The 22,565-nt window shown below is 35.6% G+C and overlaps 1 protein-coding gene across 2 annotated transcripts; it reads left to right on the top strand.

Moving 5' to 3' along the window:
* Positions 1 to 8: 8 nt before the first annotated feature.
* On the top strand, positions 9 to 21,811 carry LOC123532952 (protein LSM12-like). 2 transcript variants are annotated; one of them, XR_008366104.1, is made up of 6 exons: positions 12 to 182; positions 12,184 to 12,323; positions 12,856 to 12,965; positions 15,612 to 15,741; positions 17,387 to 17,693; positions 17,733 to 21,811. XR_008366104.1 is itself a non-coding variant. In XM_045314575.2 (5 exons), exons 1-5 carry the CDS (start codon positions 56 to 58, stop codon positions 17,471 to 17,473), a joined length of 594 nt encoding a protein of 197 aa, XP_045170510.1. In that variant the 5' UTR covers positions 9 to 55; the 3' UTR covers positions 17,474 to 21,811. The 2 variants fall into 2 exon arrangements, 1 of the variants encoding a protein (XP_045170510.1); XM_045314575.2 differs by having other exon boundaries at positions 9 to 182; positions 17,387 to 21,811.
* The last annotated feature ends 754 nt before the right edge of the window (positions 21,812 to 22,565 follow it).

The raw sequence follows: 22,565 nt of genomic DNA, 5'->3' as shown, positions 1-22,565 counted from the left end.
ACGGATTACTTCGGTTATTTTCATAAGCAACACCAATGTCTGTGTTGTGAAAAAGATGAAGATTATGGCCGAAAATGAATACTTTAGTATTGGCAGTATAGTCTCCTGCACAACATGTTACCAGCAGAAAATACAAGGCGAGGTCATGGCCTTTGACCTAGGAACAAAGATGCTAGCCATCAGTATCCTTTTCTGGCTAAAAATCAATTAAAAAATATATGATCATCTCGGCACTACTGCCAATCGGATATCGTGTCAAAAATGTCACTTCAAATTCTATCACTCTTTGTTCCTTTTCAAGCATAAAAAGTGTGATGAGCTTATATAAAATAAGACAAAGCCTCAAAGTGCACAAAACTAAATCAGATAATTACATAATTTTTATTATAGTCTCATCTGCAAATTCTGATTATTGACAATTAAGGGGACGCATATTGCTACATTCACAGTTCATACAGAAATGCGGAAGGGGTGCATATTCAAGAAATCGATGGTGGGAAAATAAAATACATATTCCTAAACTGATAAAATACTGATGGACACCTGTAATATTTAGTATTTTGTGGATAAGGATGTGGTACTATGAATGTAATAGGAAAACAGAGGTCTTTGTGAAAGTACATTCAACAATTTACAGTCAACTCGTCCCCTAGTCAACTCGTCCCCCAGTCAACTCGTCCCCGATTTGGTCATTTCGTCCCCCTCGGCGATTTCAAATTGGTCATTTCGTCCCCCCTTTTTCGGTCCCCCTTTTTAAAACGTATTTTTGAAAAAAGATTAAAGTATGATGAATTAAGTCGTTTTTTCTTTCAAATAAATATATTTTATGCTAAAGATATACATAAGTTTTCGTTTGTTTATAGAACTTTTTGCTTTAAAAATGATCGATTTAAGGACGATTTTCTGGTTTTTTTTCTGTTTTTTTTTTTTTCTCTTTTTTTTTTTGTAAGTCTGCTATGTTGGACAACACGATTGCTGTTTAAATGTCCGTATTTGATGCTGCTTATGTTCAAACTCTTGAATAAGACTAAACTTTTTATTAAACTTTTTTATAACTAATAATTTCCTCACTCCAGGCAGGGCTAGCGCTGGAATGGGCATTTTGAGCAAAATGCTTAAAATGCTAATTTTGGCTCAAGAAAATTCAGAAATGGCTCAAACTCTAAAAAACCAGTCAATTTTTATATAATGTTATTTTGGACCAAAGAGTGCCAAGACAGACTGTGACAAAACATGCAATAAACAAGAGGCAGAGTCCATGGTCCATTAACACCATCAAGTGACAATAAACCTGTGCCCTTGGGGTAATTAAAAGCATCTCTCACAGTTTGTTTATCTAAATTGACCTTACGCCAGACAGCCTGTAGCCACGCCTACCAGTTTTCAGGGGGAACAATTCATGCTAGGCCCGACAAACAAAGGAATCAAATGGCGACGGCAGAAATATTTTGCCGGACATTCTAGTTGATTTCGGCGTACGCTACCTCAATTCACACGTATTTCTAAAGTGAAAAGACAAAACACAATCGTTCATAAGTGGATGATCTGTAGCGAAACATAAATTCTACAAAAAACAACGATAGATTGTTGTTAAAAGCCGGGAACTGCACCCGAGTATGAGGAAAACTAAACAAGGCAGGGGGCCGAGCGGAAAACACGTAAAAAAGACGGAAATCTCTGAAACCATTATAGCTGATTTTGTGTTTTTTTTAATTGTCCGTTTCTTTTTCATTATAGAAACGTCAAATTTCGATCTCCCGGAAATCATGTAGGGTATGACTATATTAAGCAGACTAGAACATTGATTTTTATTAATTAAGGTTGAAATCAGACTGTGGATTCTGAATCCTATTTCAAAATAATTAGATAAATTAAATAAGGCAATTTACATGTAAAAAGTGTCACTTGTGTCATTTAAGAAACGTCGGATTTCGAAATACCGGAACTCATTTAAGATGCTCATATCATTGTTCAACATTATTCAGATACATAGCATTTAATGTCTAATACTTGGACATGATGTGTTTTAAGTATAAGTAAGAAAGTTCTCTTATTAGAATTAAAACGTGTAAATGATAAATAAATAAGATATAGTCCAAGGCGATGATATAGTCCATACTCATATTTCAAGACTTATACCGGCGCATCGCAGCTTAAAACAATGTTTGAGCCTACCAAAGTTCTTTATAAAGTATACAGAATGAATGCACAATTTTTTGTTTAAGAACATATCTTCCTTATACGAAATATGCTATTTTTTCTGGAATTTTAGACGAAGTTTACGCTGTCTATTAAAATGAAATTTAGAACGAAAGCACACGCCGAGTGCTAAGTCAAAACTTTGAGCGCCTGGGAAATTATTGATTAGACTCATTAAAAATAATCTTATATTAATCATAGTTTTTTATCATGTTTATTATTTGTTGTATTATCACCCAGGTATGACTTAACATACACCAGTGGGAGATTGATGTAAACCTTAAAAAATGCATAAATCATGTTTCAGGTACATTAAGGCATACTATTTACACGTTACCATTCAAATAATATAGAACATCAAATATTTGTGTTTTATCAGTACATACCAGTTACTCTGGTAACTGATGGAATACTTTTACTATTGAATAAAGAATACTAGGCACTTTTGTTAAATAAGAAAGTTAATTTTCATAGAATTTTACACTGATTTAAATGAAATAATTAAAACGTTATAACACAATGAGTGCTAAGTCGAATTGCTTTGCTTTTAAACATTCTTATAAGATTTTTAAGATCAACTATTCTTGAGGACGTCCACAGAGCCTCATACATCGTTGACAATATTCGAGGTCTGAGAGTGGATTTGGAAAAGGGAAACGCTCTAGTATTACACTCTCTTCCCTGTGTCTGTTGTAAAGGTGTCGTAACGTCACCTTTTTACCATTTTGGACGATTTTTCGGTGGTATTTATATTCTTTGACTGGCGAGTCCGGCACTAAGTTTGACGGACAAAATGGCGGCTAACAACAAGGCTTATCAGTTCTGTTATCTGATTGGTCAGTTGGAACCTGTCAATCAACACTGGCGTAAGGTCAATTGGTACTGATTAATGAATATACATGGATCAAAGGTGTTTGACTGAAGTTCCTTGATTGAATAAAATATTAAGCCATCTTTTATTATAAAATTATTTCAAATGAGTAATTCATTATTGATGCCAGTAAGTATATAATAGAATGTTTTTAAATAAATTTCTTGCTTGTTATTATGGCTGAGAAAGATAGTTCTGAATCAGGTAGTTTACCTCCTGCAAAGAAAGCAAAATCTGTGAAAAGTGAAACTACCTAGGACTCTAAATCCAGCTAGAAAAAGGAAAACAGACTTTCATTGGTTGCTTGTGGATTACTTGTAAGTTTGTGTGATTTATTTCAAAACTAATAAATAAATTCATTGCTTAAGAGTTGTCCCAGTAGTTACATGTATATAATATATTGTTAATTCATTGAGAAATTATATAAATTATGGTTTAAAATAAATTTATCCTTGATGCAATGTTTTGCTTATTATTACACAAGGACTGACCATTCAGTTATGAAGCATTTAGTATGATTTAACATTTGTGGATAATGGTGTTTTCTGCTGCAATCTAAGCATTTGAAATACCTTAAAGCCCTAAAGCTTCAGGGGGCAAAGCCCCCTGTGAACCCCACCATAGCCCTGTCATGGACACGTGAATGGTCGTGCGAGCCACTTCGATCCACGGGGTAAAAATTTGACTCAAACTTTTTTCAACCCAGTGCTAGCCCTGCTCCAATCAACTATTTACACATTTAATTCTACTAGGGGAAATTTTTGACACATTCATTCGGTCATTCGGTCAGTCAACAACTTCTCACGCAATTAAATACCAATATCACCTTCCAGTCAGCCCAATCAACGCCTTTTAATGTGATCAATAACCTTTAACACCTTTCGTATGCAGGGATATGCTCATTCTACCTTTTTTAGAAACCACTTTCTCCCTACTTTTGAAGTATTTTTTTTTTTATTTTAATGGCAAAAATGAATATAAAGCATGATAGTTATTTTTAGTAAAACATATGCGACAGATAGATATTATTTGTTTATTCTTTATTGTATTTCTTATTAAAACTTTCTTTTATTCTGACCAGGGGTAAGGATTTATTGCTCTCGCTCTTTTCTTATTATGATTTTAAAAAGTTAATTAGATTTTCTATTATATTATGTTTTTGATACTAAGGGAATTCTATTTAATTTTATTTCAGTTAATTGTCTTATATTTTCAGTATATTTCTTTTATTATTTTATCAAACCTAATTATTTAAGGTTAACTGTTTCCAATATAACTCTTTCGAAACTCAGGATGATTTTAAATACAAGTTTTCAAAGTAAAAAAAATTATAAACAAACAAAAATGTCTAAAATGTTAAGGGGGACAAAATTACCAAAAGGGGACGAATTGACCAAAATGGGGACGAGTTGACCAAAAATGGGGACGAGTTGACCAAATTTTATCATGAGGGGGACGAAATGACCAATTTTGGGGGACGAAATGACCAAATCGGGGACGAGCTGACTGGGGGACGAGTTGACTAGGGACAAGTTGACTTGATACCCATTCAACACAAAATATTAAGATTTTTTATAAGGAAAAAACAGGTTTTTTTACAATAACAGTGTTCCAAATAATGTTGAAGGGATGAGATTTTCTTTCTAATACACCAGGTTTGCTTAAACATGTAAAAATTTAACGCCACGTCATTTCAGCTCGGGATGGACGCCATATTTCTCATTGATAAAAATGTAAACAAATAAAATCAGAGTGGGATTAGCATTGCAAGGGCATAACATTCTACACAATGAATACCTTAGAACAGATATCTAAGATGCTACACAGGTCAGGCGGGTTAAATGCATAATGGCGATCACTTGAAATTCATCTTGAAAAGGTGGTTAATTTTAGTTTATTTACATGGTTTTTAATTTTCCCACGACTTCTCGGCGATTCACTGCAAATATATTACTGCGCCGGACGAAAGGTAACTCTAATAAACAATGGGAGACAACTTAGGTGTTGTTTTAAAAAAACATGTCGATGATTATAATTTCTTATCAAATAATGAATCCTATTCAGATATTCGTCTTTAATATTAGAAAATTATTAATTTCTGTGGACATTTGTCAAAAAATATTACTTACATTGGACTACTTTACGCATCAAATTGGTTTCCGCTTCAGTTGTGAGGCACTTCCGTTATACTTTTTGACAACAATAACAAAACACAAAATGAATCAATAAAGTCACTTATAAACCGACTGCTATTTAAATCAGTGTAAGTAAAGTTGTTGTTACAACATTATACATGTTCGTTACGTTATGAGATAAAGTTTATCTCGAACTGCATAATCCATTAATTACGTTTAGATGATATTGCATTTACAACTTATTTGACCCCATTTTTTTACGTGAATGACAGCATTCTCGTGCAACTCGTGCAAACAGAGTTATGAAAAGTATGGTGGAGAATTCAAGGATAAATTATAAATGACATTAAAGTGAGGATAATTGTATATTCGTCCAGTTTTGATCATTGACATGCCTGCTGTGTATTAGTAACTTTTGTGAACAAGATTATAATGTTACTTTTGCACATATACACATTGATTGGACCTCACAACCAAATTTATACCTTATTTTAGGGATTTTTAAGACAATACATTTTCAAAAGTTTGTTGAATGTGTTTTGATATTTAAGTGCATTGTAGTTCATGAATACCAAGTTAAAAATTAATAATGGCAACATTTCTAGGCCCTTATTGTAAGCCACTAGACTTCTGTAACGATAAATGTTTAATGTATTAAGGGGAATATACTCTTTTAGTTTTGGAATGTGGCATTCCTTGACCACCGTATCTTTTCTTATGCACTACTTTGTAAACAAACTAAATAATGTGTTTTAGCTTACATATGCGAAATGAAAAGCAAGACAGTGACCATATTTCACATTCTTTCTTTAAATTAGAATCTGTAGGACATTGATAAATGTTTGGACAAGGTGAAGCACTATTATTTTCGCACCAAAAAGTCTTAATTGTTGACTTTGAATGTACACAATAAGTCTTATGTAATTCAACAATAACTTTCTGGTTTCAGTTTTCTCATTTTTAGCTCACCTGTCACAAAGTGACAAGGTGAGCTTTTGTGATCGCGCGGTGTCCGTCGTCCGTCCGTGCGTCCGTCCGTGCGTCCGTCCGTCCGTCCGTAAACTTTTGCTTGTGACCACTCTAGAGGTCACATTTTTCATGGGATCTTTATGAAAATTGGTCAGAATGTTCATCTTGATGATATCTAGGTCAAGTTCGAAACTGGGTCACGTGCGGTCAAAAACTAGGTCAGTAGGTCTAAATATAGAAAAACCTTGTGACCACTCTAGAGGTCACATTTTTCATGGGATCTTCATGAAAGTTAATCAGAATGTTCATCTTGATGATATCTAGGTCAAGTTCGAAACTGGGTCATGTGCGGTCAAAAACTAGGTCAGTAGGGTTAAAAATAGAAAAACCTTGTGACCACTCTAGAGGTCACATTTTTCATGGGATCTTCATGAAAGTTAATCAGAATGTTCATCTTAATGATATCTAGGTCAAGTTCGAAACTGGTCACGTGCGGTCAAAAACTAGGTCAGTAGGCTAAAAATAGAAAAACCTTGTGACCACTCTAGAGGTCACATTTTTCATGGGATCTTTATGAAAGTTGGTCAGAATGTTCATCTTGATGATATCTAGGTCAAGTTCGAAACTGGGTCACGTGCCTTCAAAAACTAGGTCAATAGGTCTAAAAATAGAAAAACCTTGTGACCTCTCTAGAGGCCATATATTTCACAAGATCTTCATGAAAATTAGTCAGAACGTTCACCTTGATGATATCTAGGTCAAGTTCGAAACTCGGTCACGTGCCTTCAAAAACTAGGTCAGTAGGTCTTAAAATAGAAAAACCTTGTGACCTCTCTAGAGGCCATATATTTCACAAGATCTTCATGAAAATTGGTCAGAACGTTCACCTTGATGATATCTAGGACAAGTTCGAAACTCGGTCACGTGCCATCAAAAACTAGGTCAGTAGGTCAAATAATAGAAAAACCTTGTGACCTCTCTTAAGGGCCATATTTTTTCATGGGATCTGTATGAAAGTTGGCCTGAATGTTCATCTTGATGATATCTAGGTCAAGTTCGAAACTCGGTCACGTGCCATCAAAAACTAGGTCAGTAGGTCAAATAATGGAAAAACCTTGTGACCACTCTAGAGGTCACATTTTTCATGGGATCTTCATGAAAGTTAATCAGAATGTTCATCTTGATGATATCTAGGTCATGTTCGAAACTGGGTCACGTGCGGTCAAAAACTAGGTCAGTAGGTCTAAAAATAGAAAAACCTTGTGACCACTCTAGAGGTCACATTTTTCATGGGATCTTTATGAAAGTTGGTCTGAATGTTCATCTTGATGATATCTAGGTCAAGTTTGAAACTGGGTCACGTGCCTTCAAAATCTAGGTCAGTAGGTCTAAAAATAGAAAAACCTTGTGACCTCTCTAGAGGCCATATATTTCACAAGATCTTCATCAAAATTGGTCAGAACGTTCACCTTGATGATATTTAGGTCAAGTTCGAAACTCGGTCACGTGCCATCAAAAACTAGGTCAGTAGGTCAAATAATAGAAAAACCTTGTGACCTCTCTAAAGGCCATATTTTTCATGGGATCTGTATGAAAGTTGGTCTGAATGTTCATCTTGATGATATCTAGGTCAAGTTCAAAACTGGGTCGCGTGCTGTCAAAAACTAGGTCAGTAGTCTAAAAATAGAAAAACCTTGTGACTTCTCTAGAGGCCATATATTCATGACATCTTCATGAAATTGGTCAGAACGTTCACCTTCATGATATCTAGGTCAAGTTCGAAAGTGGGTCACGTGCCATCAAAAACTAAGTCAGTAGGTCAAATAATAGAAAAAACCTTGTGAGCTCTCTAGAGGCCATATTTTTCATGGGATCTGTATGAAAGTTAATCTGAATGTTCATCTTGATGATATCTAGGTCAAGTTCGAAAGTGGGTCACGTGCCATCAAAAACTAGGTCAGTAGGTCAAATAATAGAAAAACCTTGTGACCTCTCTAGAGGCCCATATTTTTCATTGGATCTGTATGAAAATTGGTCTGAATGTTCATCTTGATGATATCTAGGTCAAGTTCGAAACAGGGTCATGTGCGGTCAAAAACTAGGTCAGTAGGTCTAAAAATAGAAAAACCTTGTGACCTCTCTAGAGGCCATACTTGTGAATAGATCTCCATAAAATTGGTCAGAATGTTCACCTTGATGATATCTAGTCAAGTTTGAAACTGGGTCACGTGCCATAAAAAACTCGAAACTGGGTCATGTGCGGTCAAAAACTAGGCCAGTAGGTATAAAAATAGAAAAACCTTGTGACCTCTCTAGAGGCCATATTTTTCATGAGATCTTCATGATATTGCCATATTTTTCATGGGATCTGTATGAAAGTTGGTCTGAATGTTCATCTTGGTGATATCTAGGTCAAGTTTGAAAGTGGTCACATGCCATCAAAACTAGGTCAGTAGGTCAAATAATAGAAAAACCTTGTGACCTCTCTAGAGGCCATATTTTTCATGGGATCTGTATGAAAATTGGTCTGAATGTTCATCTTGATGATATCTAGGTCAAGTTCGAAACAGGGTCATGTGCGGTCAAAAACTAGGTCAGTAGGTCTAAAAATAGAAAAACCTTGTGACCTCTCTAGAGGCCATCCTTGTGAATGGATCTCCATAAAAATTAGTCAGAATGTACCCTTGATGATAGCTAGTCAGGTTTGAAACTGGGTCAAGTGCCATAAAAAAACTAGGTCAGTAGGTCAGATAATAAAAAAACCTTGTGACTTCTCTAGAGGCCATACTTTTCATGGGATCTGTATGAAAGTTGGTCTGAATGTTCATCTTGATGATATCTAGGTCAAGTTTGAAACTGGGTCAACTGCGGTCAAAAAACTAGGTCAGTAGGTCTAAAATTATTAAAATCTTTTGACCTCTCTAGAGGCCATATTTTCAATGGATCTTCATGAAAATTGACCTGAATGTTCACCTTGATAATATCTAGGTCAGTTTAAAAACTGGGTCACATGCGGTCAAAAACTAGGCCAGTAGGTATAAAAATAGAAAAACCTTACAGTGACCTCTCTAGAGGCCATATTTTTCATGAGATCTTCATGAAAATTAGTGAGAATGTTCACCTTGATGATATCTAGGTAAAGTTCAAAACAGGGTCACATACCTTCGTAAAATTGGGCAATAGGTCAAATAATAGAAAAACCTTGTGACCTCTCTAGAGACCATATTTTTCAATGGATCTTCATGAAAATTGGTCAGAATTTTTTATCTTGATAATATCTAGGTCAGGTTCAAAACTGGGTCACATGAGCTCAAAAACTAGGTCACTATGTCAAATAATAGAAAAAACGACGTCATACTCAAAACTGGGTCATATGGGAAGAGGTGAGCGATTCACGACCATCATGGTCCTCTTGTTATTTTAGTGAGCAATCCTTTGTGTACTTATAACAGTTGAAACAGTATCCATTTCATGTACCAAAACCTTGTACTTTTTTGCAGGTAATTTTATCATACCCCACCCACTTTTTTCAAATTTCAAAGTATGCGTCCCCTTAAAAAAGCAATGATCTGATCTTTCTCACAGACGTAAATTTCTTACACTGTGCACTGGTAATTGATGCAAAGTAAAAGGTGGAGCATGATCAAAATATACATGATGTGTTGTTTATTTTACCTGTATGATATTTCAGAATGAGGAGTGTTTTGAGTACCTAGTGGCACTTTGGGGGTCAAATTAATATTTGTATAATTGGATTAACTGACGAGTTTAATTAACCAGCTGATTAGGTAATTACGCATGCATTGGTTAATGTTGTTTGTAGCAAATTTATAACAATGAAAACAGGGTCAGGGCTCCAGATAAGCATCGTTTTATCGTTATAACGAAATGACTTTCATCAATAACGATTTAAATTCAAAAATCTGTCGTTAAAAAACGATTTGATTTTTAATTTCTGCCGTTTCAAAAACCCTTGAAATCGCCGAATATGCCAAGAAACCATCTTCTGATCGTTATGTTTACACTGATATATTTTGTCAAGTTGTTGAAGTCGTCGATAATATCCGAACCGTGCCATTATTAGTGTGATAGAATGATCTCCCCTTCAAAGAAATTGCGAATATGGCGTCGGCAGTAAGAAAGCGGGGATGAGCAAAAATAAAAACTGACAGCGCATTTCCTTTTATAACCAATTTTGTGACAAGTACGAAAAAATCTAATGAAGAAATCAGACATGGAATTATATTGGAGATCGTAACAAATGTCATTGATTCTGGTCGGAAAAAGCCAGTAAAACATAGTGGACTAAATCATTTAGTAAATGCAACAGAAAATTTTCATCAGTCATAGAAAACGGCCTATTGGTAAATCAAGCTTTATTAAATGAATAATAAACACGCTCCCTCCGACAAAAAACTAAAAGGTTAAACTTTTTGCAAAGAAAAAACTAATCGAAAATTTTTAAAAAAACTAATTGAATTTAAGATTTGGTAGTGAAAAAACTAATTGCGAAAAAAATCAAGAAGTGAAAAACTAGTTGTATGAAAAATTATCTGGAGCCCTGCAGGGTTTTTTACTTCTATAATAGGGGCCGTTTACAAGTCCCTTCCCCTCAGAAAATTTCTTTGAAATCTTGCAATAAATTTTCCCCAAAAATTGACTTTACATCAGTTTTTATTATCCCCCTTTGCCCAAATACAGAGCTATTTTTCCCCCATGTCACAAGCCTGGGCCCCTTCTCCTCTTGGTAAAAAACCCTGGAAAAGAAATGTCGCTCGTGATGTCGCCGATGCTAAATGATTGAAATAAATTTTAATAACTGTATACGAAAATATATATTTGTTTGTTACTGAATGCCTGTAATTATTATTATATATAACAAAAGTGGTATGTTGCCTCGCAGACAATTGGCTCCAACTTTGGAGCCACCAGGGATCGAATTTAGCAGTTGCTAACTCGCAAATTCAAGAAAGAACAAAAAAATGCGAGAAGGAAATCATGGCACTCAAATTTTTTCGCAATCATGTTTGAAAATTGACAAATACATTGCTCTATAAAAACTCCTTTGGGGTAGTTATTTTTACCGTTAATCACGTGACTGCTTGTAGACACTTGTCACTTTATACAAATGTATTTATCGGATATCTAAGTAAGCATCTAGAAGATATTAGTTTTTGTTTGTTGGGGCGAAAAAGGCCCACAGAGACCGAAAATGCTAGCGACACCACGGGCAGTGACCTGAAATAACCCAAAACTCCCAAGTCCAGCCAAAAATCCAAAGAATTGAGTACTTTGGCTCCTTCTTCTGAAACCAGAAATTCCCGGCCTATTTGAACCGTGAAAAAGTGGAAAACGGAGTTGAACATAAAACTTTCATATGAAAGCAAACAAAACAACTTAATAAATTTAGCACATAAACAGCCTTTAAATAATTGCTAATGGAACCCACCATTTTGCTAGTTGGAAAAAAGTTAAATTTGATCCCTGAGCCACTCGCACAAACTTTTTCTGATAGGCGAACTTCTTGGTGCAAAGTGAAATTGACCCAGAGGAAACCCTGTATGGTGACTATACAATGCTTTGTATACATGTAAAGAATTTCAAAAAGCATTTTTAGCTGTCAAAATACTGCTAGGCTAGTTGTTTTTCAAGTTTATTTGCAAAAATGGTAATTTACCAAGGGTCACACATTAAACCGGAATTCACCTAAAACCTGGAATACACTTTCCATAAACGGAAAACGCCTGTATTTTTTTAATTAAAGGTATTTTTGAAGTTTTTTTTTTCAATCATATATAACATAAATACTGGTAATTAAGTTACAAAAGGAAAATAAAATACGTTGGCGCAAAACGGTTTTATACGAGATTGAAATTCAGCCAGTATTGTTTTATTAAGCACCCCTTTTAACAGCTAATGGTACTGTCAAAATTGAAAGATGGACAAGTTCATTATATAAATTAAGCAGGGTTATCCCTTATTTTGCTTTTTCCTTAATGATTTTCTCAGAATGTCAGCCATCTAGTGGGAAACACAGTGTACATGATGTTAAGCTGGTTAATTTGTCATATGTTAGTGATGTGAAGGTGCTAAAAGAGGCTGACAGGGACACATCTCCGCCACCATTGTCTAACCTGAACTCACAGAAGGTAACCATTAAACTCTTGTTAAAGTCTTTGTCATGCCTTACGGCCAAATACGGTGTTGTTGATCTATGGAATAAAAGATAGAGAGCAAAATAAGTTTGGTGGTATATGTAAAAGGAGGAAAAATGAAATTGATCATTGTTAAGAATGTAGGGTGTTGGTAGATTCTACTCACACGATGGGCATTTAAGAAGAATTCAGTGATTTTTTTGCTTAATATTGAAGAAAAAAGTCATTTTTACAGGGAAAAATCTTAGTTGAAGGTTAGCGTGGTCCATAATTAGAATATGTTTAGTTATTATCAGTATTATTTATTCCCTGTCAAAATGTTCGTCTTTTAAAGAGGAAAGTTGTCAATGTTTGTGGTGGTGCTGTCTAGAAATAGAAACAGCAGACTTCCATTTATTTTAATGTATGAGACAGTGATGAAAATGTTGAGCCAATATAGCAAGCCACAAAAACATCTGCTGTACTTTTCTAATACATTTTACTAACATCACAGCTTTATACTTCAAATATGTTTATTGCTTTTTAGATAAATGCCAGATTACGACAAAATATAGAAGATAAGAAGCGTCAAGTAAATTATATAGGTGTAGGTGTGACACCAGAGGGACAGAAGGTGTTTAATGCCATTGTGAAAACGTAAGATATTCTTTTTTGTTTGAAATGTTTCGGTTTTGAATGTACTATTGCTTGAAAGGGAGAGATTTATAATTCTATCACATTTAAAATTTGGGTTAGAGATTTTAATTTTGCGTGCTTTGTTGGCAAATAAAACACATTTTTTTTTCATTCAGATGCGTCATAATTAATCATCAGGCCTTCGTGCTTTGTTGGCAAATAAAACACGTTTTTAGCTCGACTATTCATAGAATAGTAGAGCTATTGGACTCACCCATGCGTCGGCATCCGCGTCCCGATTTGGTTAAGTTTTTGTATGTAAGCTGGTATCTCAGCAACCACTGGTGGGAATGGATTGAAACTTCACACACTTATTCACTGTGATAAACTGACTTACATTGCACAGGTTCCATAACTCTATTTTGTTTTGTTTTTACAAAATTATGCCCCTTTTTCGACTTAGAATTTTTTGGTTAAGGTTTTGTATGTAAGCTGGTATCTCAGTATCCACTAATGGGAAAGGATTGAAACTTCACACACTTGTTCACTATTATGATATGACAGGCAGTGCAAAGGGTCAATAACTCAACTTTACATTTTACAAAATTATGCCCCTTTTTCAACTTAGGAGTTTTGGGTTAAATTCTTATATGTAAGCTGGTATCTCAGGACCCACTAATGGGAATGGATTGAAACTTCACACACTTGTCCACTGTCATGAACTGCTAAGCACTATGCAGGTTCCATAACTCTATTTCGCTTTTTTACTAAATTATGCCCCTTTTTCGACTTCCGTATTCATTCAGTTTACAAGGCTGTTGAATAGTCGAGCGTTGCTGTCCTCCGACAGCTCTTGTTTTCATTCAGATGTGTCAAAATTAATAACTCAGGCCAGATGTGTTTTATTTGCCAACAAAGCATGCAATTTCCCAAAGTATACATGTCTGAAATTGTAACATGCTGTAAGTATCTTTCATCAAAGTTCTCCTCTGCCTGATGTGGCAAAGCCTTTGGCCGCTTATAGAAAACAAGTCTAGATCAAAGTTTAATGAAAAGGGTTATTAAGGGTTATTTCAGATTTTTATGCACCCCAAGAAGACATGGTATATTACGTTTTTCTCTTTGTCTGTTGACTGGTCTGGTGGATACTAGACCATTTGGTTTTCAATCAATGACTACAGACTGCTTGGGCGACTGTAGTCAAATTTCAAAGGATGATTTCCTGTGGTCAGTAGATGACCACTATTGTTGCATGGATCAGAAGGTCAAAGGTCTAGGTCACAATTAACTCAAGACTGAAAATAAATTCTGCTCATAGGTAAATAATGCTTTGGCCTACAGTCTTTAAACTTTATATGATTTTTTTTATTACGATTTCCTGTAGTTTTTAGATGACCCCTATCATTTAGGGATCAGTGGGTCAAAGATCAAGGATGCTGAGATGTTTAGACTGAACATGGTTTTCACTCAATACTTCAGGAAGATTCGACAAACAGTTGTCAAACTTCATAGAATGATCTCCTGCGGTCAGTAAATGACCTCTTTGCTTTTGTGTTCAGAAGGTCATGGTCACTATGACTTAGAGACTTAGAATTGTTTCCATTCAATAACTGAAGAACCCTCAGGCCTACTGCCTTCAACTTACTGCACAAGGCCAGAAAGGTTGACATTGAAAGTAAAAAGGAAACTATAAATTGTAGTAATAAAAAGACAAAAGTTTTGAATTTATTACTGGCACTAGCTCAGCACATTTCTATAAATAGCAATCAAGAAAATGATAAGCAATGTAAGACAAGATATTCAAATGGAATAAAAGTTGTTATGTTATTTTCTTTGTTAATTTATACGACATAGCTTTAAACTAAATGTAATCAGCCAGTTTAGATAAGTGTTCCAGAGTTATTGCTCTTGAAATAGTTAAAGTTGCGAAAATTGTCTGCTGAATAAGAGGGTTATTTTTAAAAGTCAAAATATATTTTGCTTTAACTGGCATGCATTGTGACAGTTTAAAGAAGGGAGAAAATGTTACAATTACTTGCTGGGTTTCAACTGTCATTGAAGGCTTTTCCCACTATAAAGCTACCTCCAGTAAAAGGAGGCAGTCAAAAAGCAAGAAAAAGAATGGTGTTTCCAAATTCTGAACTTAAAATTCCCAAGTGATTGACTTTTAGGGTTTTTGCAGTTTTCAATAGTTATGCAACTTGATATGTTTATTTTGTTAACCTTTAGCCTGTTGGCAACAAGTGATTCTGCCTTCGCGACCAATGCAGACCAAAATCATGGTCTACAACTTTTCGCTTTTCTGTCAATAAATTTTCAGTGAACATCCCTCCGAATAGTAAGTGGTACTGCCCAAATTGAATGATGGACCAGTCCATTATAGAAATTTAGCAGGGTAAAGGTTAAAAGTAAACAACTTCTATAAAATACTGTTATACAATTATTTAAATTCCACTCCACTTTTGCAAACATTACGCACAAGACCTACCTTACTGATATATAGTTTATGATAATATCCGTGTTTTTTTCTCGATGAAGATAATTTTCTTAAACATTTTCTAAGTTCTGTTAGTGTGGGTGTCAGTCCCAAAAGGATTGAAAAATGCCAGTCATCATCCACCTAATTTTTCTGGTGAACGTTTGTAAATGGTTTAAATTTATTTGCAGAATCACAGATGTGAAATGGGATCGACAAAATATAGTTGTGTTTGAGGAAGTGACCATAAGACCACCTTACGGTCTAGATGATTGTAAAGGGAAGGAAGGTTGTAGGACACTTGAGCATGTCAAGAAAATAGTAAGGCACTTTCCTCCTGTTATATTACATTGATTGAAGTTTTTTATGCCCTCAAAGGTGGGCACATTAAAATGGTGCTGTCTGTCTGTGTGTGTGTGCATGCGTCCATGTAAATTGTTGTCCAGGCTGTAATTCTGGCATCCAAAAAGGGATTTTGAAATAACTTTGCATAAATGTTCACCATAGTGAGACAATGTGTCAAGGTTAACAGGGTCTGTTTCGTGTCTGGTTCATAACTGCCATCCATGAAGGGATTTTAAAATAACTTGGCATAAATGTTCACCATAATGAGACGACATGTCATGCACAAGACCCAGACCCATAGCTCCAAGGTCAAGGTCACACTTAGAAGTCAAAGGTTAACAGGGTCTGTTTCGTGTCCTGTCCATAACTCTGCTATCCATGAAGGGATTTTGAAATCACTTGGCATAAATGTTTACCATAATGACACAATATGTCATGCACAACACCCAGACCCCTAGCTTCAAGGTCAAGGTCAGACTTAGAAGTCAAAGGTTAACTGGGTCTGTTTCATGTCCAGTTCATAACTCTGCCATTCATCAAGGGATTTTGAAATACATGTAACTTGGCTAAATGTTCCCACTAATGAGACAACGTGTCATGCGCAAGATCCGCACCCCTAGCTCTAAGGTCAAGGTCACACTTAATGTGGTCTGTTTCTTGTCTATTCCATAACTCTGCAATTGTTGGAGGGATTTTAAAATTACTTGGCATAAATGGTTTGGGGGCATTTGCCACTAATAGTGACAGCTCTTATTTCATTCTTAATGGAGATCAAACTGTCTGGGTCTTGTTTAGGTATTTTCTGTCACCAAATAAGTACCCAGTTTGTGCTTCTCTGCACAGTTTTTCGGACAGGAGCAGACCCCTTGGGTACAACCACCAACATACCAGCCTTACAAGCCGGCAGATATGGTTTGATTCTTTGAACACCCAGGTTGTGAGGGACAGGTGTTGAAAGTCAGAACTTTGCCTTCACCACTGACCATGAAGGCTTTTTCATGAGAAAACCTATTATGAACTCTGTAGCATTTGACAATAATATAACCTGTACAAGTGTAGAAATGTTATGCGAGTTTCTGGCCCTCGGAACTTAATTTCCTGGTCAAGACGCTTTTGTTGACTGTATTTTGTGGGGATAATAATTATGAATTTGGGGATTTCAGTTTTAGAAGTTAAAATGAACTGAATTTTATTTTGTTAACTCTTATCATGCTGGACACAACTGATTCTGTCTTTGCGACAAGTGTAGATCATGATCAGCTTGTGCATCATCTGTGCAGTCTAATCATGATCTGTACTGTTAGCCATTCAATTAGTATCTTGTTGGTATGCACCCCTTTTAACAGTTAATGGTACATTCCAAACTGAAAGATGGACAAGTTCATTATAGAAATTTAGCAGGGTAAGGGTTAATTGGGATTTTATTTCATGGGTTATCACATCCGCAGAATCCATGAAAATTACTCTGCCATGAATATAATTGTTTTCATATTATGTCTAGATTTATTTCGAAAAATGATTTAAAGAAGAGAACAATAAACATGATAAATAAATTATTACACTCCAGAATTGGTAACTGTTTAACAGCAAGCTATATGAGTAATATAATTTCTAATTACAGGTACAGAAACATCTCAAAGACCTGGAGACACAGAGAACAAGTGACAGTCGGAAGTCACACTCGCCATCACCTGCAGCCTCGTCATGAAATCTCAGCTCTCTTTCTTGTCACCCTATACGTACATAAATCAACATCAATATATATAGTCACACAGTTATATAGTTTAACGACAGATCTTTTGGAAATGGAGAAAATTAATTTTATTAATCTTGAATGTAAATCTTTAACCTTACCATGTAGATGTCTGCTTCCAAGAATGTGTTCATATTTTAATTTCTTTATGAAGCAGTATCAGGGACCTTAAGATGTTATTGTGATGTGGTAATTACCTGTTGCTACTTAAAAGCTTTTCAACCAAAAAGAGCACAGAATTTATTTTCACATTGTAGTGGTTGACTATATAAAAATCTTATCTCAATGCTTTTAACATTTAATTTAATATTTCAGAAACAAAAAAAATGTAGGTACTGTTGATATGGATAGTCCTTAAATATTTATTTTCAGTATTGTGATGTTGTCATTAAAGATTTACTATCTGTATATAATAAGAAAAAAAATAGAGATTTTAGTTTTAAAGATTTACAGTCAATATAATAACAACAGTGACATTATAATAGTGTGACTGTGTAAGGTACATGTGTATTTAAAACATTGAGTGACCAGTGTCTGACGGGCTTTTATGTTATGTTTAAAGCCTCCCAAATAAATTGTTAATTGCCTATAAAAAATTACTATAAAATGAAGCAGCATTGTTTTAAGATGTTGTAAAATGTGGACTTTCTTGATAATGTCAAACTTTGCTTGATAGCTGTACTTGTATGTGTATTATCTTGATACATGTACATTATGTATACATATATATATCTTAATACATGTACATTATGTATACATATATATCAAATTGACACAACAGGTTTAAGAAAAAGCCCAAGTTTGAAAAAAAAAACTGGCTGTAACCTGTAGGAATATGAAACTGGATTTTACATTGTATGTAGTAGTAACTATTGATGTGGTTAAATGGCAGTAACACGAGCATGCCAACAATAATTGAAGCATTACATGTTAATTTTAATGTTCAAAGCCTCCCATCAGGATTATTTTTGACAATTACTAAAATTTCTTTTTGTAAAGTGTAAGTGCCAGTTTGAGCAATAATTATGTCTCCCCCCAGGAGACATATTGTTTTTGCCCTGTCCGTCCGTCCGTACATCACACTTCATTTCCGAGCAATAACTGGAGAACCATTTGACCTAGAACCTTCAAACTTCATAGGGTTGTAGGGCTGCTGGAGTAGACGACCCCTATTGATTTTGGGGTCACTCCGTCAAAGGTCAAGGTCACAGGGGCCTGAACATTGAAAACCATTTCCGATCACTAACTAGAGAACCACTTGACACAGAATGTTGAAACTTCATAGGATGATTGATCATGAAGAGTAGACGACCCCTATTGATTTTGGGGTCACTCCGTTAAAGGTCAAGGTCACAGGGGCCTGAACATTGAAAACCATTTCCGATCAATAACTAGAGAACCACTTGACCCAGAATGTTGAAACTTCATAGGATGATTGGTCATGAAGAGTAGATGACCCCTATTGATTTTGGGGTCACTCATTCAAAGGTCAAGGTCAGAGGGGCCTGAACATTGAAAACCATTTCCGATCAATAACTAGAGAACCACTTGACCCAGAGTGTTGAAACTTCATAGGATGATTGGTCATGAAGAGTAGACGACCCCTATTGATTTTGGGGTCACTCCATTAAAGGTCAAGGTCACAGGGGCCTGAACAATGAAAACCATTTCCGATCAATAACTAGAGAACCACTTGACCCAGAATGTTGAAACTTCATAGGATGATTGGTCATGAAGAGTAGATGACCCCTATTGATTTTGGGGTCACTCATTCAAAGGTCAAGGTCAGAGGGGCCTGAACATTGAAAACCATTTCCGATCAATAATTAGAGAACCACTTGACCCAGAATGTTGAAACTTCATAGGATGATTGGTCATGAAGAGTAGACGACCCCTATTGATTTTGGGGTCACTCCGTTAAAGATCAAGGTCACAGGGGCCTGAACATTGAAAACCATTTCCGATCAATAACTAGAGAACCACTTGACCCAGAATGTTGAAACTTCATAGGATGATTGTACATGCAAAGTAGATGACCCCTATCGATTTTTGGGTCACTCCATTAAAGGTCAAGGTCACAAGGGCCTGAACATTGAAAACCATTTCCGGTCAGTAACTTGAGAACCACTTGACCTAGAATGTTGAAACTTCATAGGATGATTGATCATGCAGAGAAGATGACACCTAACGATTTTGGGGTCACTCTGTGAAAGGTCAAGGTCACAGGGGCCTGAACATTGAAAACCATTTCCGGTCAGTAACTTGAGAACCACTTGACCCAGAATGATGAAACTTCATAGGATGATTGGTCATGCAGAGTAGATGACCCCTAACGCTTTTAGGGTCACTCTGTTAAAGGTCAAGGCCATAGGGGCCTGAACATGGAAAACCATTTCCAATCAATAACTTGAGAACCTCTCGACCCAGAATGTTGAAACTTCATAGGATGATTGTTCATGCAGAGTAAATGACCCCTATTGTTTTTTTTGGTCAAACCATCAACGGTCAAGGTCACAGGGGCCTGAACATTGATAACCAGTTCCGATCAATAACTTGAGAACCACTTGACCCAGAATGTTGAAACTTCATAGGATGATTGAACATGCAGAGTAGATGACCCCTATTGATTTTGGGGTCAGTCTATTAAAGGTCAAGGTCACAGTGGCCTGTTCATGTAAAACCATTTTTTGGAAATAACTTGAGAACCACTTGACCTACAATGTTGAAACTTAATAGGATGGTTGGACATGCAGAGTAGATGACCCCTATTTATTTTGAGGTCACTTGATCAAAGGTCAAGGTCACAGGAGCCTGAACAGTGACTTGAGAACCACTAGGCCAAGAGTGTTGAAATTTAGCGGGATGACTGGACATGCCAAGTAGATGATCCCTATTGCAGCTAACCATCAGTGTCTCTTTGACTTTCGCTCCTGACCCCTATTGACTTCTTGCCTATAGGACTTTGCATTGGGGGAGACATGCGCTTTTTTACAAAAGCATTTTCTAGTTTTTATTTATTTTGTCATAAGTCTGATTTTTAAGTGAAGATAATTTGAGCTGCGCCATGAGAAAACCAACATAGCGCGTTTGCGACCAGCATGGATCCAGACCAGCCTGCGCATCCGCGCAGTCTGGTCAGGATCCATGCTTTTCGCTTTCAAAGCCTATTGCCATTAGAGAAACCGTTAGCGAACAGCATGGATCCTGACCAGACTGCGCAAATGCGCAAGCTGGTCTGGATCCATGCTGGTCGCAGCATGGATTGAATGGATCATGACCATACTGACAATACTGGTTACATCTGGTCGCAAATGCACTATGTTGGTTTTCTCATGGCGCAGCTTTTTTATAAAACATTGTATTAATTTTATCAGTGGTCTTTAACATGCTTTTTCATAAAGTCAAAAAGTTCCAAAACTTGACCCATTTCCTAACAGTACGCAGATTAACATGTCCACCATTTTGAAATGACATCGTAATAGGTATTATAATTGTTATACACTTCAAATAGGATGTAATTTACCAGTTTTTTCTGTTTTCAGTGGTAAAAATGATGTAATTTGTTTTTCGTAGTCAAAAGCTTCAACTTTTTAGTTTAGAACAACACTTTAAACAGATACATCTTTGAATCATTACAAGAATGACTTCTTAGTACTGATAAGACATGCTGCTTTCCATGCTATTCAGCATGAATGTTATTTATACACGGTTTCCAGAATTAGACCGATAGATATAGTTATATGTAATTTACCATCAGATCTGCTCACTATTTGAAATTTACCTACAGAAAGTTTGATGATAATATGGCAGATTGTGAACAAATGGGCAACAAGAAAATGACATTAAAAACAATGGAGTAAGAGCGGCTGTGTCAACATTTTTATTCTGTTTGGTAAAGTTTTACTTTTCAAGTATATATTGTGACATTTCAGTTTGCACATATTGTAAGCCAAAAGCTGTCAGGTCATTTTGCTCTAACTATACATAATGAACTGTCTGGCAGCAAAGTAGGTAATGAAAAACATGTATTAACTTGAACAAAAAAAAATCTTATTTTAATCTGAGATGCTTCATAAAAAATGATTTGTTTTAAAATATAATTTAAAGATTTTTTATATGGCAAGAGAGCTATATTTTTTCAGCATATGGCAGTTAATATTGTTTTCCTTTTAATTTAAACCAAAGTTTGTAAGAACAAAATTTGACTTGTAATATTGAGTTATATGGTTTCAGAGTTGTTGAGAGAGGAGAAAAAAAATATGAAAATGACTAAATAAAAACAGTAAAATGTGATATTGTTTTCCTTCATACTACTGGTAAGTGCATACAACAATAAGCATGCACTAAACGTACAGCTGTCCTGGGAATCAGTCAAAAATTTCTGTGCGGATTAATCCTTAGCCTGCTAAATTTCTAAAATGGACTGATCCATCATTCAGTTTGGGCAATACCATTTAATATTCCAAGGGGTGTTCACTGATAATATACTGACTGAATAGTGAACAGTGCATACCATGATCAGCCTGCATGGATGTGCAGGCTGATCTTGGTCTGCACTTGTCGCCAAAGAATCACTTGCCAATAGCAGGTCAATCAAAGGTCAATCAGAACAAAAAATACATTGGTCAAGTTATTCGAAACTTTAATCTACTGCTAAGCTGTCTGTTCAATTTTGATTTAAAACTGATTGATGGAAATTAAGAGCGCAGTATTAAAACTTGATGCCATACAGTTCAGTGTGAAGATGTTTTACGCAACATGAGTTTGTGCAGTGTAAAATGAATCGATTCATTAAAGTATGCAGTTTAGTGCGTACTGAAACCACGTTGTGTGATTTGGAGTGGTATATCAAATTTTGAAGCCATGCAGGCAAATGTAAAGCCGTTTAACAAAATACGAGTATGTGCATTGTAAAAGAATATAAAAAGACTTATTAGTTCATAAGTTTGCCCTGTGATAAAGACGGACGAGGCACAGACAACGTCAGACTGAAACCGGTACATATGATTAATACAGTCTTAACCTATCCAGGTGTTGGTCGTTTAGT

This window comes from Mercenaria mercenaria, chromosome 11 (genome assembly GCF_021730395.1).
Source record: "Mercenaria mercenaria strain notata chromosome 11, MADL_Memer_1, whole genome shotgun sequence".
NCBI classification, from domain to species: Eukaryota; Metazoa; Mollusca; class Bivalvia; order Venerida; family Veneridae; genus Mercenaria; species Mercenaria mercenaria.
This window is presented reverse-complemented; position numbering and strand designations above follow the sequence as displayed.

Coding starts and splice junctions, on each gene's coding strand:
- LOC123532952 (XM_045314575.2), top strand. CDS start 56: ATGAAGATTATGGCCGAAAATGAATACTTTAGTATTGGCAGTATAGTC. Junction 183..12,183: donor AACAAAGATGCTAGCCATCA/GTATCCTTTTCT, acceptor TGATTTTCTCAG/AATGTCAGCCATCTAGTGGG. Junction 12,966..15,611: donor TTTAATGCCATTGTGAAAAC/GTAAGATATTCT, acceptor ATTTATTTGCAG/AATCACAGATGTGAAATGGG.